Here is a 22379-nt window from a genome sequence, read left to right as displayed (position 1 = left end):
GAGATTACATGTTCAGTTCTGGATTGACACTAACATTCACATTTACCTCCAGGTGTTCTGTCAGAAGAACAGATTCGACGGAAGAAGATGAAGAAGCTGGAGGAGGAAGTGATGAAAGCAGTGAAGGTCCCAAGATCCTTGTCTGGCTGGGACATTCCCAAGCTCAACATGGCTCAAGTTGAGATGATCAGAAGATTGGTCACCGCACAGCAACAGTGCAACAAGCGATCCTTCAGTGACCAATTGCAAGTAACCGTAAGTTTTGTGGGAGCAGCTCTCTAAAATGAAGTCAGAAGAAAAACAGAGGCATAAAACCTCAGCATGGCAGAGGACTAATGATATAGAGTGACTGAATTTACTTACATCACTGGTCAACGTCAGTGATGGATCTCTTACATGCTGCTTAAGTTTGGTGCTCGCATTCCATTGCAAAACAGTGCGAGAGTAATCCATTCTGACCCCACACTGCGGGAGGTGCGGGGCCGAGGGAGTGCCCCACTGCGGGAGAGGTGTGTTTGGATAACAGTGTGCTGTGGGAGGTGAATTACCGAGGGAGTGTCACATTGTGGCACGACAGTAATGGAGCGTCAGAGTATCGGAGGAGCAGTACTGAGGAAGTGTTGCTCTTTGGGAGAGACAGTACTGAGGGAGTGTCATACTGTGGAAAGGGTGGTACTGGGTAACAGTGCAGTTCTGAGTGGAGAAGAACTGAAGGATTACTAAATTGTGGGAGGGGCAGGGCTGAGGGAGTATAACACTTGGGAGGGGCAGGGCTGAGGGAGTATAACACTTGGGAGGGGCAGTACTGAGGGGTATAACACTTGGGAGGGGCAGGGCTGAGGGAGTATAACACTTGGGAGGGGCAGTACTGAGGGAAAGCCACTCTGGAAGAGGAATTACTAAGGGAGTGTCACATTGTGAGAGAGGCAGTAAAGAGGATATTTATTTTTGAATCACATGCTCCTTTTTTCACAGTAGAGTCCAAAGAAAACAGGGAAAACTATAAACCATGGATAACTAAAACTTCAAAAACCAAAATGTCAACAGTTCAAAAATATTCATACCCTTTTTGCTCAGTACATAGTTGTACCACCTCCACAGCTATTACGGCCAGAAATCTTTTTGGATAAGTCTCTAATAGCTTTGCACAAGGTGATAGAGCAAGATTTGCCCATTGCTCCTTGCAAACTTGCTCAAGCTGTGGCAGTTTAGTTGGGGAGCGGAGGTGGACAGCAATCTTGAGGTCTTGTCAGAGATGTTCGATTGGATTAAGATCAGGACTCTGGACACAAATTTTCTTCATTTGAAGCCACTCCATGGTTGCTCTAGCAGTGTGCTTTGGGTCGTTGTCCCACTGAAAGACAAACTTCCAGTGCTTGGAAAATGACTGAGGCGTTCTCAAGGCTGAAGGTACTCACAGTGCCCTGTCCGTGAATTGGATGAGGTCACCCTCCTCGATACAGACTAGATTGTAGGCACCATGGAGGTCTAATTTTGTGAATACCCTCTCCCCTTAGAGCATCTCAAAAGCCGTATCCACAAGAGGAAGGGGGTAGCAGCTCTTGGTCATTATGCAGTTTCATCCCCTGTAATCAATGCACAGCCGCAGGCTCCCATCTTTCTTTTGAATGAAGAACCCTGTGCTGGTGGGTGAGGTGGAGGGCTGAATGAAGCTCATGGCAAGAGCTTCCTTTATATACTCCTCCATGGTGTTTCTCTCTGGGCCGGAGAGCACATACAAACAGCCCCATGGAGGACAAGTACCGGGCAGCAGGTCTAAGGCACAGTCGTAGGGTCAGTGCGGTGGAAGAGTCGAGGCCTCTCCCTTGCTGGTGACCTCCTCCAAGTCCTTGTAAACAGAGGCGATTTTGACTGGTTTGGGTGTTGCCATCTCCTCCGAACCTTCGTTCGAGGACGGCTCCTGTGATTTCTTTGGTGACAGGGGTGAGTCGATGGGCTTCAGAGTCTGCTCTCTGAGCTCACAAAGACCATCCATGCAAACAGCGGCTAAATCAGAGCCCGACTCCCTGTCTGTCCCCACAGGCAATGGCAGCGAGGCACCACAGAGGGTTCTCACATCCCCGGAACAGGCTTCGAGGATCAGCGTGAAGAAGCCTTTTCCATCCTTGAGACCTGGCAGCTGGTCCCCTTCAGCTTAGCTGCAAGTCTCCCAGACTGCTCAGGCATCTCCTTGGTCTTCTCCTGACCCAGGAATTCCTCTCTAGTTCCTGTGGATTCCGACTGGACTGTGTCGTCCTCGCAATGTCCCGTTGGTCAGAACCGGCTTGTCCGCTCGAGGACTGGTCTAGGTCTCAGTTTCCTTTGAACTGAAGCCTGACCCTTATAGGTCATTGGTCACTAGAGAGTCTGTGTGTCAGAACACCATGCTGTAAACAAAGCCTCATACAATGACCGGACCGAGCAATGATTCTCCCCTCTCTCCAGTCCACCGATGGGTTATACTGGGACAGCCAAGGGTACCCAAGGATCAGGGGTATGAGTGGAGAGTCAATAATGTAGAAACTAATGTCTTCCACATGGTCCCCTGTCCTCATCTGCAACAGCAGTCTGTTGTTGGATCTGCCCAGAACCTGCCCGGAGTGGACGGCTATCCAAGACAGTTGCAGGCAAGGACTGGCTCAACTCTCGCTGCGGTATATCGAACCGACGGCTGGATTCTAAGTCCAGAAAATTTCCCACTACCTCAGGTTCTTACTGCAGGTGAACTCCACCTTCAGCACAAAGCCAGAATCCGTGGGGTTGGCTGTAGTGGCTGCTACTGTCACAGTTTTCCCAACACTGGATGTTCTTAGCCCAGGTGTCTACAGCTTCGGACATTTGTCCAGCAGATGACCTGCTTCCCCACCGTAAAATCAACAACCTTGACTCCAATGCTAGAACCTCTCTTCAGCAGAGGGCCTAGTGCAACCGACCTGCATGGATTTGATTGGATCTGGAGCATGGTCCGAGCTTGGGGAGTGGAACTACGATGTGTAGAACCTCACAAGGACTGGCTCTCTTTAACCTCCAGAAGTAGTCCCACTTTCACTCTGCCAGACAATTATCGAGATGGAGGGACTGGTTGATGAGAACCCCCAAGTTCTCTGCTGGCTCTCCCAAGGCAAGGGCATCCTTCAGTTCATCTCTGAGTCTTATGGTGATTTAGCATGGCCAAGGCCTCACAATTCCAACCACTCTCCTGGGCCAAGGTCCAAAATTTGAATGCGTAGTCAGCCACTGACCGTCCCCATCCCCCCTGTAGAATCCTCATCAGACAGTCCGAGGATCGGCTGGTTCCGAGCAGGGTGAAGGAACACCTTCCTCATGCTGGCCACAAACTCCTCCGAACCCATGCAGAACTCTGACCCACGTTTTCCAATGTGGGGTGACCCAGGCCAGGGCCCTTCCAGTCAGGAGAGAAATAATGAAGGCCATCTTGCCGCACTCCAAAGGGAACCGGGATAACTGATGTTCAAATACTAACGAACATTGAATGAGGAAGCCGCGGCAAGAACCCGGGTTACCGTCAAATCTCTCCGGGGTTGGACGGTGTACTGATCCCGGAGACGGTGTACTGACCCCAGAGCAGCCCTAACCGGTTCTCCCAAGCGACTCTGGCTTCCTCCTTGCAAAATCTCCAGGCTCTGTCTGGAAATATCTTCTCTGTGGCTGGCCACAGCAGACGATAGACTCTGATACCCCACTGGGTCCATGTTAGTGGTGTGCCGAGAATGTGACGAGAACCTGACGAGGATTGCCTAGACCCAAATGCTGGAGTCTCTGAGCCTGCGATCGGGACACGATCTCAAACGGGATCGAGAAACTGAACACAATGCAAACGCTAGACGAAGTCACTGGTAGGCTTACGACTGAGCACTGAACCTTCTTCTTCTTCTTCTATTTCCAGCTGTTTAGATGCATCTAGGCGTATTACAGCCCTCCGCAGGATTTATAATTAATTATAGAACTTCAAGGAACTCAAGTTCTCGAATACAACCTAGTCTCACGTATAAACTGAATGATAGACTCTTCAATCAGATGTTGGTTCTTTTGATGGCCAAACAAAGATTGAATAGAAAACCAAAATAAATTTAAGCCAGATAGCTTCTTGAACAGCATGCTTCTTTCAATTTTGTATCAATTACAGCTCAGCGAAACCTGCTGGACTGTCTCTGGACTACCACAGTCACATAATCCAGTAGGATATTTTCCTATTATCTTCAAATAATAGTTTAGCCCACAATGCCCTAACCTAAGTCTTATAAATTTCACCATATCTCTACGACTTAAAAGGTAACAATCTAAACCTTTGTAGCTAGTGGGTGAAAAATAATGCCTGCCCCTGAATTCATTTTTCCAATCCTCCTGCCACTTCTTCTGTATACCTTTTTTAATCCCACTCCTCAATTCTGCTCTGCCTAGGGGAACTCTAATTTCTACTTGCCTGCTCTGTAAGGAAGACTTTGTAATGCCATCCACAATTTCATTTCCCTCCACCCCAGCATGCCCAGGTATCCATGAAAATCTAACTGCACAACCCATCTTCCCTACTCTAAACAACACTAAGAGAATCTCAATAACTATGTCAGGACGAGCTTTTGATTTACTCCCTTTTATAGATTCTAAGGCAGCAGCAGGATCCAAACAGATGATAACCCTACATGGTCGAGAGTCTTCTATCCACCACAAGGCCCAACCTAAGGATTGCTAATAATTCTGTTGCAAAGACAGAAACTCCACCTGAAACCCGGTGAGCAATCTTAACTCCAAGTTGAGACACATACATCCCTAATCCTGCCCTACTGCTCTCTGGGTCCACTGAGCCATCAGTAAAAATCTTCTGATAAGATCCCCATTTATTATTTAAATATTCATTTGTGATCAACGCTGATGAAATTGCACTGCTTCCTTCAAGCTGAAAAAGGAGGAATAGGTCTACTTCTGGTTCTGGAAAGAGCCAAAAAGGGATGGGTGGCAGGCAAATTTGGGCAACTATGTCTTCCTCAGTCAGTTTCAATTTCACAGCCCAGTTATTAACCAATCTAAAAATGGGTATCTTTTAATTTTACTTTGGCACTCCGACCTCCCCTGCAAAAGACACTTTGGTGGACAGCTGTGATTGAATCCATTTAGTTTTACCCAATACTGCAGGCCCAACTGAATTCACCTTAAATGCAGAGGCCCTTCTCCCATCTCCACACGTAATGCCGGGACTGATGTTGTTCTTAAAAGCTCCATAACAGAGTCTAAGTGCTTTGGACTGCACAGTGTCTGATTGTCCAAGCACTGCCGTAGCAGCGGAACCATAAACAATACAACCATAATCTATAACTGATCTAATCATAGCTAGATATATTAAGTACATAGTTTCCCGCCCTGCTCCGTAGTCGCATCCAGCAATACTTCTCATAACATTTAAAACTTTCTCACACTTTCCAATTGTTTTATCTATATGAACCCTCCAAGTAAGTCTTTCATCAAACCAGACACCTAAAAACTTGAATACCTTGACTCTTTCTAATGGAGAATCATATAGACACAATTCACAATCAGGAATCTTTCTTCTAAAGCAAAAAATCATGTATTTGGATTTAGAAGCGGAAATCCTGAAACCCGGTTTTCAACTGATTTTAAAGTCTTTTGTACCTGCCTTAATATATACTTGATGTTTCTTCCTCTTTTCCAGATTGCACCATCGTCTGCAAACAATGATTTGCCAAATCCTGTCCCTACCTGATCAAAGATATCATTTATCATGACATTAAAAAGAACTGGACTAATGACACTTCCTTGAGGGGTACTATTACCTATTTTAACTGGCTTGGAGCTTGTTCCACCTATCCTTACTTGTATTGTCCTTTCCTTAAGGAAATCTTTGATCCAATTAAACATGTTACCTCTAATTCCCGCATCATAGAGTTTAATTAATAAGCCATCCTTCCATAGTGAGTCATAAGCTCTTTCAATATCTAGAAATACACTTATTACTTCTCTATTTTGAAACGCTTTTTTAATATCATGATCTAAAAGGGCAACAGATTCCATTGTTGATCTTCCAGTTCTAAAACCATTTTGACAGGCAGCAAAATGTCCCTTATTTTCCAAAAAATAAACAAGTCTGTTGGTAACCATTCGTTCCATAGTTTTACAAAGCAGTGACGTTAAAGCTACAGGCCAATACGAACTAGGACTAGACACGTCCTTACCTGGCTTTAAACCTGGAACTACCACTGCATGCTTCCCTTCTACTGGTAATTTTCCTTCTTTCCACACTGAATTAAACAATGCTGGAATTTCTCTTAATACAGATGTGGTAAACCATATATATGTTGTAATTAGGTTAACTGTCTGGACATGTCCCTCTGCTGACTGCCCCTGTGGCTCCTCCCACAGATTCCCGAAAGGTGATTCCGCCTTGCCCCTCCCCCTCAGTCTGGGGGCAGATACTCAACATGGAGGTTGTATTGTACAGCGAATAAAAGCCTTTCAGTAGTTTACCCAACTTCAGTCTTTTGGAGTCATTGAAGATGCTTCAACAGAGTCATCTAAATGCTTAAGCAATTCATAACACAGTCCATCCCTACCAGGAGAAGTGTTTGAATCTGATTGGAAAGCTTCCTGCAATTCCTGAAGGGAGAAAAACAAATTTATGGAGCTATTATCATCCAAACTCCTGTCCAATTTCCAACTTTCCTTTAACATAATTTCCTTTCTCAAATCACCTAGCTCTCCAGAACTGTGTAATGCTTGGAACACCTCTGCAAACATATCAGCCTTTTCCTTATTGGTTACTGCTTCAATATCTCCATCCAGCAAAGCTGGGATAGATGGTTTCCTATATATCCCTGACATTCTGTGAATGATCGTCCAGAGCTGCTTTATAGATGTCTCAGGGCCCAGGGTTCCACAAAATCTTCTCCAGCTATCCCTCTTTGCATTTTTAATTACTCTCCTTGCTACCACTCTTTCCTTTTTATACTCCATAACATTATCTAACCCTGGGTACTTTCTTAATTTCCTGTAAACTCTATTTCTGTTTCTTACTGCTATATCACAATTTTTATTCCACCACAGAACTAGTGCTTGAGTCTTAAGTACATTCTGTAGCAGAATAGTCAACTGAGCAACTTTATGAATTATAGAACAGAGGGATTCATTCCAATCATCTATGGAGCCCTCGCTATTAATCTCTCCTATCATATCCACAGCTTTCTCCTGGTACTCATCCCAATGGGCCAAAGAAAAATTATACCTAGCAGACCTCTCCTCAACTTCTACTATCAAATTTCTACCAAATCGACATAATATAGGATAGTGATCACTTCCTAGTGTGTATCTGTCCATAACATCCTATTTCCCAACCCTAGCTAAGTTTGAGGAAGTGATAGATAAGTCTAAGTGACTACACGTATTCTTTACAATATTAAATCTTGCAGGCCTTCTGTCATTTAGCAGTACCATGTTGTATTTATCTAGAAACTCCTCTGCTACTGCTCCATTACTATCTTTACTTTCACTACCCCATATAGGATTATGGACATTGAAATCTCCAACCCAGATTACTGGGGATCTTACCTTATTCATAATTTCATCCAAATCTGATAACAGCATATTACCTGGATTATAAAAGTTAATCAAAGTTATTTGACCACGAGAGCTCCAGACCTCCACAGCCACTATTTCAAGGTTAGATTTAATATCAAGTCTTCTAAACTGGAGTCCTGTTTTTATGAAAGTTGCACACCCTCCACCAGATTTACCTGTTCTGTCAGCTCTCAAACTATCATATCCAGGGATCACAAAATCTAAATGAGGCTTTAACCATGTCTCCTGTATACAGATCAAATCAGGCTTGTCTTTAAAAGTTCCAACATATCTTTTTAATTCTTGACCATTTGCAGATAAACTTCTTGCGTTCCATTGTAATATTAAAAACATTGAAATACTAATTATTGGCCTCTTCATCCACATAAAGCTCCTCCGTACTCTTTGATCCCGACAACTGGGAAATATTCAGTGATTATTTGTCTGTCATATGCTCATGTAATTTTTCCGGCGAAATGTGTTTTATATCAAGGAATCTCTCTGCAGCTCCAACAACTACTTTTATCATATCCGACCCCTTGGCTGTAGTTTTAGCCCCGACCAGTACATCAACAACAAACACCAAAAAAGACTCTTTAGTCATCAACAGCATGCCTGAAGGAATCATAGTTGGAGAACTCGGAATGAACTGACTCCCCATCATTCCAATCTTTTCTTTACTTATCCTTTGCTCTCTATCAACTTTCTTTACTGCTTCAGCATATGATATTTTTTGTTGGATACTAACATCCTGAATCTGCTTTGCCTTACTAAAATACTCACATCCTCTGAATGCCGCTATATGGTCCCCTCCACAGTTACTGCATTTGGCACCGCTGCCTTACATGCTTTAATATCATGATCCTCTCCACATTTCATACATCTTCTTTTACCTCAACATGTCCAAATCTCTGGCAATTATAACAGTGTAAGGGAGGCCTAATGTATTCTCTAACTTGATAAGACATGCACCCAAGATAAACTCTAGTTGGAAGAACATCACCTACAAAAACCAGAAGAACAGGGGAATCCCAATTACCACCTTCTCTCGATTTTAATCGTTTGGCTTCAATCACTCGACCACCTTTAATATTGTCCAAAATTTCCTTTTCAGTAATGCCAGACCAAATACCATACACTACCCCCTTAACTCCCTTCCTTTCTTTCAGAGTAGTACACTCCACTTTCACCACCAATTTTCCCACCATTTTATCACTGTTATATTGGTCAATGTCTTTGCAACAAATTTTCAGCAATCTATTAGACAAAATCTTGGCCTGGAATCCTTTGCCTATTTGGTTCTCTAATGCTGCTGCCACTTTTAAAGGATTAAAGGCTCTAAATCCTCCTCCTCCTTCCTTCTGACCTTTAATTTTATACAGAACTATAAATTCCTCCAATTCACCCATTTCCCTCAATTTGTTGTCCCCCATTACTTCAGGTCTTTCACTTGATGCACCCCTTTTTTGGCTACCCTTACTTCTGGAGTATTCCACAGTCTCCCGCCCTCCCCCTTCAATCTCAAACCCCGCCCCCCCTCCTTTTTGCAGCCATAGGCTACAAGCTAACCCTTTCCAAACTACAAGGCTTCTCCATACCAAAGTCCCCACCCACTCAATCCACCTCTGGCCAGCATATTCAGGAGCGAGCACTGAACCTCTGTTCAGGTGTTCTTTAAATTCTCAATTCCTGGCACCCAAAACATGGATATCAATTAACAGGACCGTCCTAAGCCCTTAAAGAGGCTGTGCCAACAACCTATAGTCCGGAGAGCTGGAGCATTTAAATCTCAGAAGCTGGCGTGGTTGGGAGCGACTCACAACAGCTTCTCTATTATTCCTCTGTTATTATTACCTAGCCTTTTCTAATCATTTTGGTTTGGTCTGTTGAAAATCTACCATACTACTAAACCTTACAAAAACAGGGTGTATTTATTATTATGACCTCATGAAAACAGGTGACCCTCTACTTTTCTACATCAACAAATTGGGTGAGTTGGTCAGGTAATATACAGTATTGCACCTGAGGAAAGTTAGCGTAGTAATCACAAAAGGGGTGAATACTTTTTCAGCCTCACAATTTCAGTTTTCAATTTTTAGTAAATTGTTGACAGGTTTTAGAGTTTTTCTTTTGATTTGGCATGATGCACAATGTTTTGTAGATTAACTCAAAAAATTTTACTTAAATGTATTTTAAATTTAGGAAATGAGACAGTCAAATGTGAAAATAGTTGTGTGGGCTGAATACTTTTTCAAGACACTGTATATTCCCTGTAATACCACGGGCTCTTATCTTGTTAAGCAGCCTCATGAGCAGCACCTTGTCAAAGGCTTTATGAAAATCCAAGTAGTCAACATCCACCGACTCTCCTTTGTCTGTCCTGCCTGTTATTTCCTCAAAGAATTCCAACAGATTTGTCAGGTAAGATTTCCCCTGAAGGAAACTATGCTGACTTTGGCCTGTTTTATCATGTGCCTCCAAGTACCCCTAAACCTCATCCTTAGTAATCGACTCCAGCATCTTCTCACCACTGAAGTCAGGCTAACTGGCCTATAATTTCCCTTCTTCTGCCTTCCTCCCTTCTTAAAGATTGAACTGACATTTGCAATTTTCCAGTACTCCAGAACCATTCTAGGACAGTATCTAGTGATTCTTGAAAGATCATTACTGATACCTCTTTACTCCCTTCAGCCACCTCTTTCAGAACCCTGGGGTGCAGTCCATCTGGTCCGGGTGACTTATCTACCTTCAGACCTTTCAGCTTCCAAAGCATCTTTTTTTTTGGTATAGTAACATCATTCACTTCTGCACCCTGACACTCTCAACTTCCTGGCATACTGCTAGTGTTTTCCACAATGAAGTATGATGCAATATACTTATTGTCTGCCATTTCTTGTCTCCCATTACTACCTCTCCAGCATAATTTTTGAGCTGTCCAATATCCATTCTCACCTCCCTTTTACTCCTCATATATCTGAAAAAACTTTTGGTATCCTCTTTTATATCAATGGCTAGCTTACCTTCATATTTCATCTTTTTTCTTCTCATGGCTTTTTTTTAGTTGCCTTTAGTTGGTTTTTAAAAGCTTCCCAATCCTCTAACCCTGCTATTTTTTTTGCTGTACTATATACCCTCTCCTTTCCTTTTATGCTACCTTTGATTTCCCTTCTTACCCCTCGTGAGTGGGATCATTCTATGCCTTGGTGTCTGAGAGTGATGGCATGGGCTGATTTAGCTGGACAATGATGCTACAGGACCATTCACTCTCTGGTACTCTCTGACTTGGGACCGGTTAGTACCCTGGTACTGGAGTGGTCATTTGAGTACAATAACTGCTTTAAAGATAAGGAGTGGTGCTGGAGCCTGATATTTCATACCCCGACGTTGTTGAATGGTGATTTTAAAACTTGAGAAAAGTGACAGGGCAACTATTAATCCTTGGTTGACAATGGTCCTCACTATTAAAGGTTCTGTTCCAGGCAACTGAATCTGTGAAGACTGTGCTCAAGACCCACCCCAAATGGTTGAGTTAGACTTTAGTATAGTTGTGCATAGTGCCTTCACTTCCCTTGTAATTGTCAAGCAATGAAGATCATGTGCATTGTGGCTCTAGATGATTGGACACCACACTACGTCACTGAGCAGCTCGTCAGTGATTACAAGATGCCTGAGAGGAACTTACAGACTTATGCAACTGGAGTTTACGGCAGCAATGAATTCTACATTGCTGTTTCTATAACAGTTTTTTTTGACCATTCTGGGTTGTTAGTGTAGTGTATTCAATAGTTCAGTAATATTTGAATAATATTGTAAATACAGTGCCTATAAAAAGTATTCACCCCCACCCCACCCCACCCCGGAAGATTTCATGTTTTATTGTTTTACAAAATTGAATCACAGTGGATTTAATTTGGCTTTTTTGGCACCGTTCAACAGAAAAAAGACTATTTCATGTCAAAGTGAAAACAGATCTATTCAAAGTGATCAAAATTAATTACAAATATAAAACACAAAATAATTGATTGCATAAGTATACGCCCCCTTTAATATGACACACCAAATCATCACCGGTGCAGCTAATTGGTTTTAAAAGTCACATAATTAGTCAAATCGAGATCACGGTTTTGGAGACGGGGGGAGTTGGCTCGACTGGAAGCTGGCTGTGTTTTGCTTGATACGTGAGTGTGTTTTGGACCTGTTGAGGGAAAGAGAGTGGGGAAGGAACGGAAATTGCTGGGACGGGGTTGTGTGGGTCCAGTAATGGCGGTCAAGATAAGAGGCGGGGTTGAGGGAAAGAAAGTGAAGAAGGAGAGGGATAGAGACTTGGGACCAGAGGTAGGCAGCTGGGGAGAGGTGGATTATTGTGAAGGGAAAAATAAAGGGAATGAGGAGGTAGTGAGGGGTCGGATGAATAAAAACCAAGACAAAGGGAATAAAAGAATAAGAAATGATAGTGGAGAAAGCTCTGAAAGTGAGGAAGATGAACAAGCTCAGAGAGGAGGTGTTGTCATAATTAGGTTTAATGAGAAGGCTCAGGGACATATGAAGAAAATTAACCCGTTTGTGCTAACAACAACTCTGACAAATAAGATAGGGGAAATAGTATTTGCAAAAGTCCTTAATGATGGCAACTTATTGGTAAGATGTGCGAATGAGGAACAACTTGAGAAAGCACTCAAGCTAAAAGAGATAGGAAAATGTAAGGTGGAATACACTGGGAGGGTGGGAGCACAAAACAGTGGTTGTAAAGGAGTGATCACGGGGATACCAATGAGTATAGATATGGAAGTGTTGAAGAGAAATATCAAAGGAGGGAAAGTAATGAATGTTCAAAGACTGAAAACAACAAAGGAGGGAGTGAAAAAGGAAAGTGAATCTGTATTGATTGAATTTGAAGAAGAAAGAGTGCCAAGGAAGGTGTTCCTGGGTTTCATGAGTTACCCAGTAAGGGTGTATGTGCCAAAGCCATTGAGGTGCTATAATTGTCAAAGGTTTGGACACGTGGCTAAAAACTGTAAAAGGCAGAGGAGATGTGCTAGATGTGGGGGTGATCATGAATATGGAAAGTGCGGAACAGGAGTTCAACCAAAATGCTGCAATTGTGGAGGAGCTCATAATGTTGCATATAGTGGGTGTGAGGTTGTGAGACGGGAGACTAAAATTCAAGAAATAAGAGTGAAAAGAAAGATCACTTATGCAGAAGCTGTAAGAATGTCAAGAGAACAGAATAATGCTCCTAATGAACAGGGAGCAATAGGGATACGAGAGATGCAACAAAGAACAAATGACAGGATTTATGTAGATAAAAAGGCTCTAGTAACATTCATTGCAGGAGTGATTAATAGTACTGCTGAGGTAAAGTCAAAAAGTGACAAAATTCAGCTGGTGGTAAAAGCAGCAGTAAACCATTTGGGGCTAGTGGGACTGACATGGGAGGAAGTGAGGGAGAACCTCAGTAATCAGTCAAGCCAGGAAGTGTCATGTGTTGGTTAATACTAATAATGGTGATTCTTTTACAATGGAATGCAAGGAGCTTAATGGCCAATAGCCAGGAATTCAAGCACTTTATTAAAGAAATGGTTGTAAAACTGGATGTAGTGTGTATTCAGGAAACTTGGTTGAAACCAACTTTAGACCTTGTGGTATATGGGTATACAATGATAAGGAAAGATAGAAATCTAGGGGGAGGAGGGGGTTGTGCTATGTTTATCAAGCAAGGTATACCATATAGGGTACTGGAGAAAGGAGATGATCAGGAATACATAGTGGTGGAAGTGTGGGAGAGAGGGGAGGGAGTGGTTATAATTAACTACTACAATCCATGTAAAAGGTTGGATTTGGACAGCCTATTAAAGATACAAGGACAAAACAGACATAAAGTAGTGTGGTGTGCAGATTTCAATGCTCATAGCACAATATGGGGGGATCAGATTACAGATCCAAATGGAAAGGTAATTGAAGATTTGATGGAAGAAAGGGATTTGGTGTGTATGAATGATGGTAGCGGCACAAGGATAGATATAACAACAGGAACTGAGTCAGTGTTAGATATTACGTTAGTGTCTAATACCTTGGCTGGCATTAGTAACTGGGGAGTTTGGACTGCTTCAACAGTAGGCAGTGATCACTACCCAGTTTTGTGTTCAGTGGGTGAAAGAGTTGAAGTAAGACCAGGTGGCGGAACCCCAAAGTGGGTGTTTGAAAAAGCAGATTGGGGTAAGTTCCAGAAATTGAGTGAAGAAGGGTTGACAAAGATTGATATTTCTGGAAATGTAGATGAATTAAACAGTCAGGTGACTTCAGCAATTATCATGGCAGCAGAAGGATCTATACCTCGGAGTGAAAATAGGATGAATAGAAAACTGGTACCATGGTGGACAGAGGAATGTTGTCAGGCTGTAAAAAACAGAAATAGAGCATTCAGGCTAGTTAAAAGAACCCATAATATGCAGCATTTGGTTCAATATAAGAAAGCACAGGCAGTGGTGAGAAGAACTATACATCAAGCTAAAAGGGCAAGTTGGAGGAGTTTTTGCGACAAGGTAGGAAGAACAACACCTGTGGGAGAGATATGGGGAATGATTAAGAGGATGGGAGGAGATAGAAGGGAATGGGAATATCCAGTAATGATATCTGAGGAGGAAACTGCAGTCTCCAGTAGGGATAAGGCTGAGGTCATGGCCAAGTCATTTGTACTGATACACAGTTCAGAAAATTTGTCTGAAGAAGGGAGAAGAAGAAGGGAAAGAATAATGAGCCAACACCCAGGTGTGTTAAGCAGGAGGGAAGGAACAGGTGATATAATTGATGATCCAATTACATTAGCAGAAATGGTGAGAGCAATAAAGAGATCGAGACCAACCTCCCCAGGGAAAGATCTGATATGCTCTGTGATGCTAAAAAATCTAGGAGAAGGAGCGCTCTTGAAGTTGCTGCATTTTTATAACAGAGTGTGGGAGGAGGGAAGATTACCAAGTGCATGGAAAGAAGCAGTAGTAATTCCAATAAGGAAGCCTGGCAAGGATCTGTCAAAACCCACTAGCTACAGACCAATTGCATTAACATCAAGTATATGTAAGATAATGGAAAGGATGATAACAGAAAGGTTATCATATGAGCTTGAGAAAAGGGGAATGCTGGCAAGTTATCAGAGTGGTTTTAGAAAGGGAAGGAATTCCATGAACTCAGTGACAATGTTAGAGACTGAAATAAGGAAGGCCCAGGCAAATAGAGAGTCAGTAGTGGCAGTGTTCTTTGACATTGAAAAAGCCTATGATATGATGTGGAAGGAAGGATTATTAATTAAACTGGACAAGATGGGAGTTGGTGGGAGAGTTTTTAATTGGATTAAAGATTTTTTGTTTGGTAGAAAAATTCAAGTTCGGATTGGATCAGAATTATCAAAACAGTACATAGTGGAAAATAACACACCTCAAGGTAGTGTGATTAGCCCGTTACTTTTCATCATTATGATCAATGATGTCTTCACAAAGGTACCAGTGGATATAGGTAGGTCACTGTTTGCGGATGATGGGGCCTTGTGGAAAAGAGGCAGGAACATGGACCATATAATCAGGAAACTACAAGAAGCAATTGATGAAGTGGTGGAGTGGGGTTATGATTGGGGATGTAGATTTTCAGTAGACAAAACTCAAACTGTATTTTTTACCAGGAAAAGGGTTGAGGTAGGGAAGAAGTTAAGGATGTATGGGGTTGAATTAGAAAGGGTTGCATCATTTAAGTTTCTGGGAGTTATATTTGATTCACAATTAACATGGGAAGACCATATCAGGAAAGTTGAGGAGAAATGTAAAAAAAGTAATAATCGTGATGAGATGTTTGACTGGTAGGGAATGGGGAGCAAGTTGTTCAGCTTTGAAGAGAATGTATGTGGCTTTAGTGAGATCTGTACTGGATTATAGAAATATAGTATATGGATCAGCAGCTAGGTCTCTTATAAGGAAACTGGATGTGATTCAGGCTCAGGCCTTGAGAGTGTGCAGTGGGGCTTTTAAAATGTCACCAGTGTCAGCCCTACAGGTAGAAATGGGAATAATGCCTTTGGAACTAAGAAGGATGCAACTGATGGCAAACTACTGGGCTAACTTGCAGGGGCACAATGATTCTCACCCTACTAAAGGAGTATTGCAGGAGTGCTGGGAAAATGGGAGGTTTCAGAGGGATACCTTTAGTCGGGTAGGGAATGATATCGCGAAAGAATGTGGAGTGTTTGATCTGAGGATAAGTCCTTCAGTAGTTTATCCGGTTGTAGCTCCATGGAAACTTGTACGGCCTGACATAGACTGGCATTTGTTAGAGGTAAAAAGGAAAGAAAAATATAAAACAGATTTGGTAAATGCATTTAACTGTCATGTGATGGAAAAGTATAGTGATTATACTCACATTTATACAGATGGTGCGAAGGAACCTGAAACAGGAGTGACAGGGTTTGGGGTGGTAATACCAGCAAAAGAAATTGGAATCATCAGAAGAACATCTAATAAGTTAGGGGTGTTTACAGTGGAGATGCTGGCAGTGTTGGTTGCGTTGCAATGAGTGCAGAAAGCCAGACAAGTCAAAGCATTGATATGTTCAGATTCATCCTCAGTTCTAGCAAGTTTAAGGTCTTTTCACACAAACAGTCGGCAAGATGTACTTTATGAAGTCCTTCAGTTAGTTACAAAAATTGCAAATCAGGGAGGTCAGGTAAAGTTTCTATGGGTTCCAGCACATGTAGGGGTGAAGGAGAATGAGAGGGTGAATGAGTTGGCAAAGAGGGCGTTAAAGAAAGAAAATGTGGAAATGCACATTAGTATCAGTAAAGCAGAGGTTAAGTGTGTAATCTGGGAAAAAGTCAACCGAATTTGGCAAGAAAGATGGGACAGGGAGGGGAAAGGGAGGCATTTATATCAAATACAAAAGAGTGTTGCAGTTACTAGGGTAGGTAATGGAAACAGAAGAGAGGAAATTGTGTGGACTAGGTTAAGGCTGGGGCATTGTGCATTAAACAAAACATTGAAAATGATAGGGAAACACCAGACAGGATTGTGTGAGGAATGTCAGGAAGAGGAGTCAGTAGAACATGTAGTTTTGTGTTGCAGGAAGTATGGGATACAGAGAGAGATGATGAGAAATAAATTAAGGGAGTTGGGGATGCAGGAATTCACATTAAAAGGGTTGCTGGGCATGGGTGAGAGAGCACAAGTCCGGGTATTTTTAGCATTTTTAAGGGGTACAGGGGTTTTTTATAGGATATGACGAATAAACAGGAATAGGATACTAGGATGGTCAAAGATGGGAGGGTGAAGTGTAGGTTTGTATATATGTGTGTGTGTGTGTGTGTGTGTGTGTGTGTGTGTGTTTGTGTGTGTGTGTGTGTGTGTGTGTATGTGTGTGTGTGTGCGCGCGCGCGTGCGTATGTATGTCTAGTGCACATTCCAGAGCAGAGGGTGGCGGTAATGCACCACTAAGCTGGATGCCGACCGCCGTAAAACAAGATACAGACAGACAGACAGAAATGGAGATCACCTGTGTGCAGTGATGGTGTTACAACTGACTGTAGTAAAAATACACTTGGATGTGGAAGGTCCAACTGCTGTTGAGTCAGAATCCTGGCAAAAACTACACCATGAAGACAAAAGAACACTCCAAGCAACTCCATAAAAAAGTTATTGAAAAGAACAAGTCAGGGGATGGTACAAGAAAATTTCAAAGTCACTGATTATTCCTTGGAATACAGTCAAGTCAATCATCAAGAAATGGAAAGAATATGACACAGCTGTAAATCTGCCTAAAGCAGGCTGTCCTCAAAAACTGAGTGACTGTGCAAGAAGGGGACTAGTGAGGGAGCCACCCAGAGACCTATGACAATTCTGGAGAAGTTACAAGCTTCAATGGCTGAGATGGGAGAGACTGCAGATACAAGTCACAACTTTATGGGAGAGTTTTAAAGAGAAAAGAACTCTCATGATACCTTGGCTAGAACTTACCAGATTATGGGAGACTCTGAAGTCAGCAGGATGAAGGTACAATGGTCTGATGAAACCAATATAGAACTTTTTGGTCATCAGACTAAACGCAATGTTTGGCGTAAGGCAAACACTACACATCATCAAAAACACATCATCCTTACCATGAAACATGGTGGTGGCTGTATCATGCTGTGGGGATGCTTCATTGCAGCAGGCCCTGGAAAGCTTGTGAAGGTAGAGGGTAAATGAATGCAGCAAATTACAGGGAAATCCTGGAGGAAAACTTGATGCAGTCTGCAAGAGAACATTTGCCACATTTCTTCCCTACATTTCCCTGAGAGCATCTGTTCCTAATTTATGCTTCCAAATTCCTGCCTGATAGCTTCTTATTTCCCCTTACTCCAATTTAAACACTTCCCTAACTTGTCTGTTCCTATCCCTCTCCAATGCTATGGTCAAGGAGATAGAATTGTAATCACAATCTCCAAAATGCTCTCTCACTGAGAGACCCGACACCTCACCGGGTTCATTTCCCAATACCAGATCAAGTACAACCTCTCCTCTTGTAGGCTTATCTATGTATTGTGTCAGGAAAGCCCATCTAAACCCCTTGCTCTAGGGAGAGGTAGTGATCCACACTCTAAACTCATCCGCTTTGTTCATGATACTCTGTAAGGACAGAGGCATGGTGAAGGAGGCTTTTGTAGTGTTTCTCCCAATGGCGTTGACTGCTCACCGTCCTTGATCTTGTTCCTGGCTCTCAGTGGCAGGTGGCCTTTGATGTGAGGACTGTGGGTGGGGTGAGGGTGTAGTGCGGTGAGGGTGTAGGTGAGGTGTGGAGTGAAAGTGTAGGTGGGGTGTGGTGTCTCAGTGGGGTGAGGGTGTAGGTGGGCTGTGGTGTCTCAGTGGGGTGAGGGTGTAGGTGGGCTGTGGTGTCTCAGTGGGGTGAGGGTGTAGGTGGGGTGTAATGTCTCAGTGGATGAGGGTGTAGTTGGTGTGTGGTGTCTCAGTGGGGTGAGGGTGTAGGTGGGGTGTAATGTCTCAGTGGATGAGGGTGTAGTTGGTGTGTGGTGTCTCAGTGAGGTGAGGGTGTAGTTGGGGTGTAATGTCTCAGTGTGGTGAGGGTGTAGTTGGGGTGGGGTGTCTCAGTGGGGTGAGTGTGTAGGTGGGGTGTGGTGTCTCAGTGGGGTGAGTGTGTAGTTGATGTATGGTGTGAGGTCTGTAGGTGGAAATTGTAGCTCTGAAGGAAAAAATACATAATTTGATTGGATAATCAGAAATGAATTTTCACTAAGTGACCATAGGATTACTAGGTTACTGTAAACATGTATCTGGTTAACTGATGTCCTGGAAGCTTCATTGTATTTTACTCATTCAACTAGAAAACAACTTTTTACCATACCCTGTGCTGCCAGGGCCGTAACAGATCTTGTTTTCATTCATCCTTTTAATCTTCTCTGTTTCTGTGTTACACACTGCTACAATGCAGCATCTTCTGTCACTGAAGGCAGGTGTGAAATATTCAGTACTTCAACCATGGCCTCTGACCCAAAGGTTCTTCAGATTCCTAATCAACCCTAATCTTCCAGTGAATGCTTTCTACTACCTTTGAGTACATTTTGGATGATTTCAATTAACTTATTCTCAGAATTTCTCCTTGCCTCCTTTACACCTCTAGCTGTAGTTTGTACATTTGACTTGGTTCCATCTTGTGTTTTAACTTGTTTCCTTAGTGACACCTATCATAAATCTTTTTAATTCTCTGTGTTGTGTTCTAAGGACTATGAGCACTCTGTATCCAAGCTGCCTCCAACTCGAGATGGTCTTTTAGTCGTTGGATCCAGAGTTCTGATAAAGGGTCTGCGTTTTTCCTTCTCTCCAAGCTGCCTGAGTGTTGCCAGCAATTTCTGTTTTTAGTTTGTTTTTAATTTACCTGGACTTGTCAACTTTCAAAGGAGTTGGAAACAGAGTACACATGTTCCTTAGAACACAACACAGAGATTTAAAAAGACTTATGATAGGTGTTCGTTTCAACAGAGTGAAATTAACTTGTATCCTCATTTAGTTTTCCCTTCCTCTTTTCCTGAAGATATACTTGAACTGTAAGTGAAATCCGCTTTTTCCCACGAAACTGCTCAGTACATTGTCCTTTTCCCTATAGCCTTGGCCACAGAGCATTGACCCTCACAATCGTGAGACAAGACAGCAGAGATTCGAGCACTTCACAGAACTGGCAATCATCTCAGTCCAGGAATTAGTCGACTTTGCGAAACAGGTGCCAGGGTTTTTGGATCTGACCCGTGAAGATCAAATTGCTCTGCTCAAGACTTCAACTATTGAGGTATGATTCACTCCCACATGGTTACAACATGGACAGGGTTTCCATAACATGAAACCCATTTTGTGCGTGGAAGGTCATGTTTGACAAATCTTATTGGATTTTTTGATGAGGTTACTAGGAAAGTTGATGAAGGTAAAGTGGTGGATGTTGTCTATATGGACTTCAGTAAGGCCTTTGACAAGGTTCCACACGGAAGGTTAGTTAGGAAGGTTCAATCGTTAGGTATTAATATCAAAGTAATAAAATGGATTCAGCAGTGGCTGGATGGGAGACGCCAGAGAGTAGTGGTGGATAACTGTGTGTCAGATTGGAGGACGGTGTCTAGTGGTGTACTTTAGGGATCTGTACTGGGTCCAATGTTGTTTGTCATATATAGTAATGATCTGGATGATGGGGTGGTAAATTGGATTAGTAAGTATGCAGATAATACTAAGATAGGTGGAGTTGTGGATAATGAAGTAGGTTTTCAAAGCTTGCAGAGAGCTTTAAACCACTTAGAAGAGTGGGCTGAAAGATGGCAGATGGAGTTTAATGCTGATAAATGTGAGGTGCTACATTTTGGTAGGACTAATCAAAATAGGACATACATGGTAAATGGTAGGGCATTGAAGAATGCAGTAGAACATCGGGTTCTAGGAATAATGGTGTATAGTTCCCTGAAGGTGGAATCTCATGTGGATAGGGTGGTGAAGAAAGCTTTTGGTATACTGGCCTTTATAAATCAGAGCATTGAGTATAGGAGTTGGGATGTAATGTTGAAATTGTATAAGGCATTGGTAAGGCCAAATTTGGAGTATTGTGTACAGTTCTGGTCACCAAATTATAGGAAAGATGTCAACAAAATTGAGAGAGTACAGAGGAGATTTACTAAAATATTGCCTGGGTTTCATCTCCTATGTTATAGAGCAAGGTTGAACAAGTTAGGTCTTTATTCTTTGGAGCGTAGAAGGTTGAGGGGGGACTTGATAGAGGTATTTAAAATTATGAGGGGGATAGATAGAATTGATGTGGATAGACTTTTTCCATTGAGAGTGGGGGAGATTCAAACAAGAGGACATGAGTTGAGAGTTAAAGGGCAAAAGTTTAGGGGTAACATGAGGGGGAACTTCTTTACTCAGAGAGTGGTAGCTGTGTGGAACGAGCTTCCAGCAGAAGTGGTTGAGGCAGGTTCGATGTTGTCGTTTAAAGTTAAATTGGATAGATATACGGACAGGAAAGGAATGGAGAGTTATGGGCTGAGTGCAGGTCGGTGGGACTAGGTAAGAGTACAGTTCAGCATGGACTAGAAGGGCTGAGATGGCCTGTTTCTGTGCTGTAATTGTTACATGGTTATATGGTTATATGAAAACCCTACTGAGGTATGGTTCACTCCCACAGGGTTATAACATGGCCAGAGTTTCCATAACATTCATATTCTAAATCTGGTTTACCAAACAGTTTCTAGAGAAGCATGAAACTTCCCTACTTTAGAGGAGGAGTCTATTTGGCCCATGTCTATGCAGGCCCTCAAAGCAAATCAATCAATCCATTCCTCCACTTAGTTCCCTGTAACCTGTTTCTCTCATATGCCTTTCAACTAAATTCCACCCATCAAAGCCCATCCATTTACTTCAGGATTAAGCAAAGAGTGGGCAATAAGCCTGTTAATCTGCACGTCTTTGGGATGCAGAGGAAATTTCTGTGGCCCAGGGGAAGCCCACCAGTACAATCCACAAACATAGCAAGCCACAGTGGAATTGTCACGTTGCCTTTATATCTTCAGATGTCTCCTACTGTATCTCTCTTCATGTCTAACAGTTTACACTTCTATTGACATCTTTATATGTAGATTTCCTGAAATGTCAACTCACTTCCTCATCTGGCACCTTGTTCTTTGCACTAACATGGGTTTAACATGGGTTTAACATGGGTTTAACATGGGTTTAACAGAGTGTAGATTTCCACTGCACTCTGTCCTGGAATGTATCCTGAAATGTCAACTCACTTCCTCATCTGGCACCTTGTTCTTTGCACTAACATGGGTTTAACATGGATTTAACATGGGTTTAACATGGGTTTAACATGGGTTTAACAGAGTGTAGATCTCCACTGCACTCTGTCCTGGAATGTATCCTGAAATGTCAACTCACTTCCTCATCTGGCACCTTGTTCTTTGCACTAACATGGGTTTAACATGGATTTAACATGGGTTTAACATGGGTTTAACATGGGTTTAACAGAGTGTAGATCTCCACTGCACTCTGTCCTGGAATGTATCCTGAAATGTCAACTCACTTCCTCATCTGGCACCTTGTTCTTTGCACTAACATGGGTTTAACATGGATTTAACATGGGTTTAACATGGGTTTAACATGGGTTTAACAGAGTGTAGATCTCCACTGCACTCTGTCCTGGAATGTATCCTGAAATGTCAACTCACTTCCTCATCTGGCACCTTGTTCTTTGCACTAACATGGGTTTAACATGGATTTAACATGGGTTTA

General features: G+C 42.6%; 1 protein-coding gene across 1 annotated transcript in view; it reads left to right on the top strand.

Moving 5' to 3' along the window:
* Positions 1-22379, top strand: part of LOC134354325 (oxysterols receptor LXR-alpha-like) — a 132441-nt gene that overhangs the window by 72578 nt on the left and 37484 nt on the right. Inside the window, exons 4-5 of the mRNA XM_063063259.1 lie at positions 53-255; positions 19717-19896. Coding sequence (XP_062919329.1) covers positions 53-255; positions 19717-19896 — 383 coding nt within the window. The remainder of the gene's footprint in view (positions 1-52; positions 256-19716; positions 19897-22379) is intronic.

The sequence above is a fragment of the Mobula hypostoma genome, chromosome 11 (assembly GCF_963921235.1).
Source record: "Mobula hypostoma chromosome 11, sMobHyp1.1, whole genome shotgun sequence".
Classification (NCBI taxonomy): Eukaryota; Metazoa; Chordata; class Chondrichthyes; order Myliobatiformes; family Myliobatidae; genus Mobula; species Mobula hypostoma.
The sequence above is the reverse complement of the archived record's forward strand: the minus strand, read 5'-3'. Positions and strand labels throughout refer to the sequence as shown.